Here is a 3,564-nt window from a genome sequence, read left to right on the forward strand (position 1 = left end):
AATCTCTGCAGGGCAAGAAAACCGAACGAAAACAATTGAGGTTAAAAATCCTTGTTTTGATTGTGATGAAAACGTAACGTTTTCTTCAGCGTAAAATGTGTGTTTTTCGCAATGGGCTATTACAGATGAACTACTAGTACGCTTTGATCGGTGTGGCTTGTTATCAGCTTGGTAGCTTAACTTGTTAAAATATCCAACTAATGTAATGGGCATGATATATTTGATGCCAAGATGCGTGGATGAATATTTCAGCGGATGCCGTACTGATGAGAAGGTGGAAGATGAGTCAGAAGATATCATACACAGAGGATACAAATCTGTGCTGGACTCAAAGGCTACCGACGATTGTTTGGTAAATCGAAAAAATATATAGTTATTAGAAGAAACTAATTAAGTGGTAGCCATGACAACTTTTGACATTAAAGAATGTTAAATGGATCGTTTGAAAGCAGTGATTGTACATGTTAATTGCAAGAGGCATTTGCTAGGTGGGAGCCAAGGCACGGTCTATTTCGATGCCGGCATCCATGGAAGCAGTATGTGAAAATTGGAGTGAAGCTTCGTTAGCTGGCTTATCTTATTGTGGCCTTGCACGGATGCCTTCGATCTGAAATTGAGATATATTCGTATGCATTTCCTCATTTGGTATCATTACCTTAAATTTACAAATTATCTTCAATGCATGCACTATAGCTGATGAATTTTTGTTTTGCATACGTTTCAGGCCCCTCATTCCCTTCGTTCACCATTGAAGAAGCCATGCACCAACGTCGCGCACAAAGCAGCCAAATTACTGGCAGAGCTGTCAAGCTGCATTGAACAAATTGGAATATACGACTTCAAGCCAATATTGGAAGAAGTTCAACATGCACTGGAGGATCTTCAAGTTTCCTTGAATTCTCAACCAAAGCGCTTACTGCATTCAACAACAAGAACGCCGAGTCAGAAAATCGTACATGAGAATGAAAATAGAGAAGAGGAGGTAAGGTGGGCGACGAGAAGAAGATCATGGCATGGAGAAAGTAGTGACGAGAAGAGGTTAATGCTGAGACACGGCGTTGAATTTGGAGAAGCACTTCCATTGGCTACGTTTGCGTGGTTGGTGGTGGAGATCGTAGCGAGGCTTGAGCACATGGTACACGCCGTGGAAGAGCTCGCGGCAATGGAAAAATTCAAGCCTCACAATCCTTTGATGTCAGATCAAAAGGCTTTAATCATAACTAGTGCTGCTTCTCTCCGTAGTTATATCCAGAGACCCAGTCTTGCAAGAACGCCGGAATGATGTGTACATATCAACAATGTCGACTGATTTTTCCCTTCAATTCACACTCTGATACAGGAGTCAATTTTTAACATCATACACTAAGGGAAAAATTAAGCTTGCCAAAAACAAAGTCAAATGCTATGGTTGCATTATTAAATTTAATGTATTAATGATTTACACTAGTCTCATTTTTGTCTCTCTCACAATTGTCATATCATCTTGCTGACATCATGAGCTACTCCTAATCCCAATCTTTCTGAGAAGAGCACATATCTTAACTTCACTATGCATGTCTAATCAAATAATATTATAATTATACCAAATAATCAATTTAAAAATGATATACACTATTATGACATTGGTAAATTTTTGTAAACTTTTTAAAGACTAGTTGTTCCACCTGCTTCCAATCTTGTTTGAGCAGATGTCAAATAACATTTTTAATTTTCACTTCTTTCTAATTTACTAATATAAATCTATAATACCTTTTATTCTTATTTATTATTATAATTATAATCTCATCACATACTTTTATATCATGATTATTCTTTATTTGTTTCCAATATCTATATCATCTCTATAACTCTTGATATTACCTCTTCGAGACCACTACCTCTTATGTTCCAAATATCAAATATATTTTTATTCATGACCAAAAATATTTGTAGTAATGAACAATATTTATTGAAAATATTTCGGATTATAAAACATCGTTCTCTTCTTTCATACGCTTTTCTCTAAATATATCAATATCATTCTTCCTTCAAATATCTGCTTTATATCATCATTGTTTCATGATATGTACTTCTAGATTTCATTTATGATTATATCTAACTATATTTAAAAGTAAATTTAATTATTTTTATATTTATTATTAGTTATTATTTTTTCTTTAAAATAGAGTAAAAGAATCTCAAACCTTTCCTTTTACTTGAAAGTTGGTGTGTAGAGTGCTTGGGCACACTTTTTTAGCACAAAAAAAAGGTTTGCAATGCAACTACTGCCACCTACAAACAAGACAATGGAAAACCTCAAATAAATAGTAAATATTCAAGTTTTGAAACCAATTGTTTTAAATATTATGAATGATTTGAATAGAAAGATTTTTAAGGACCTAGGGATTCATATTTTATAGCTATATAAAGCGCGCACACAAATATTTACATCCACACATTTGCAAATGTTGAAGTAAGTCATTGTTAATGTGTATGCCAACGATTTCATGGGTTCAAAAGAAAAAAAAAGAAGAAGATTTGAAATGTTGAAAAATGTCATAGTTTTTTTTGAAACTTATAAGAAATTGAATAGGTTCCTCCACAAGGAAATTCATGACAAAATGAAAGACATAATTACTATTTTTAATTATAATAATCTCTTTGAGTAAAATATTATTTTAATTTTAATACATCTGTAATTGATTAACGTTTCATGTAAAATAATATTTTTCTCAAAATTATTTTCTAACTCTTCAAACCTCATTTTTATAATACTAAATCTTATATTAATTAATTAATTAAAATCTATTGAAGGCTTTATAAATTAAAATTTAATTTTAATACCTAGAATTACATTATTAGGACTTTTGTTAGGGTTAGTTTTTTATTGGGACACGTGTTAAAGTAAGGATTTAAGGGTTAGGGTGAGCATTAGGGTTTGACATTTAGGATTAGTATCATGGTTTAACATTCATAACAAGTTATTAGGTATAACCATTTAGGCTTAGGGTTTATCTTAAGATTTAGGATTCAAGGTTAGTCTTTTACATTTTGTATGAGGGTTTAACATTTATGGTTATTATTACGTTGAGCGTTATGGTATGGGTATTCATTATAGTTAAGATTGGGATTTATATTAAGGTTAGGTTTAATAGTTAGAGCTAGGATTTAGAATTAGGGTTGTATATTTAGACTTCATTATTAGCAATTAGGATTAGGGTTTAACATAAGGATTGGATAATAATTTAAGATTTATTTAGTTATTTATGGAAATAGGATATGATATTACATCATGGTTAGTATTATAGTTATGAGTAGAGTTTGAATTACGATAGAATTTGGGTTAAAGTTCAACATTTAGGATTATGATTCAATAATAGGGGCTAGGATTAGTGTTTGATAATAGTGATTAGGACTTATGATTCAGGATCATAATTTAGGGTGGGATTAGGATTAGGGTTTAGCAAATGGGATTTGGGGTTGGAGAGACTTAGACTTAGGTTAAGGTTAAATATATAATTAAAAAAAAAAATGTTAATCATAAACCTAACTACAATTGAACTATAATACAAATTCTCACTATAA

The 3,564-nt window shown here is 31.8% G+C and overlaps 1 protein-coding gene across 1 annotated transcript; it reads left to right on the forward strand.

The window, feature by feature from the left end:
• The first annotated feature begins 205 nt into the window (after positions 1–205).
• LOC149563343 (aluminum-activated malate transporter 14-like) lies at positions 206–1,282 on the forward strand. The gene is made up of 3 exons (XM_089828120.1): positions 206–352; positions 489–536; positions 725–1,282. Exons 1-3 carry the CDS (start codon positions 206–208, stop codon positions 1,280–1,282), a joined length of 753 nt encoding a protein of 250 aa, XP_089684246.1.
• The last annotated feature ends 2,282 nt before the right edge of the window (positions 1,283–3,564 follow it).

Source organism: Cupressus sempervirens, chromosome 4, assembly GCF_028749045.1.
Source record: "Cupressus sempervirens isolate cs-2001-9-10 chromosome 4, ASM2874904v1, whole genome shotgun sequence".
Lineage (NCBI taxonomy): Eukaryota > Viridiplantae > Streptophyta > Pinopsida > Cupressales > Cupressaceae > Cupressus > Cupressus sempervirens.

Excerpts from the sequence above, each read along its gene's own strand:
- LOC149563343 (XM_089828120.1), top strand. The coding sequence starts at position 206 with ATGGGCATGATATATTTGATGCCAAGATGCGTGGATGAATATTTCAGC. Across the intron at positions 353-488 it reads AGGCTACCGACGATTGTTTG|GTGGGAGCCAAGGCACGGTC; the intron begins GTAAATCGAAAA and ends GGCATTTGCTAG. Across the intron at positions 537-724 it reads TGCCGGCATCCATGGAAGCA|GCCCCTCATTCCCTTCGTTC; the intron begins GTATGTGAAAAT and ends CATACGTTTCAG.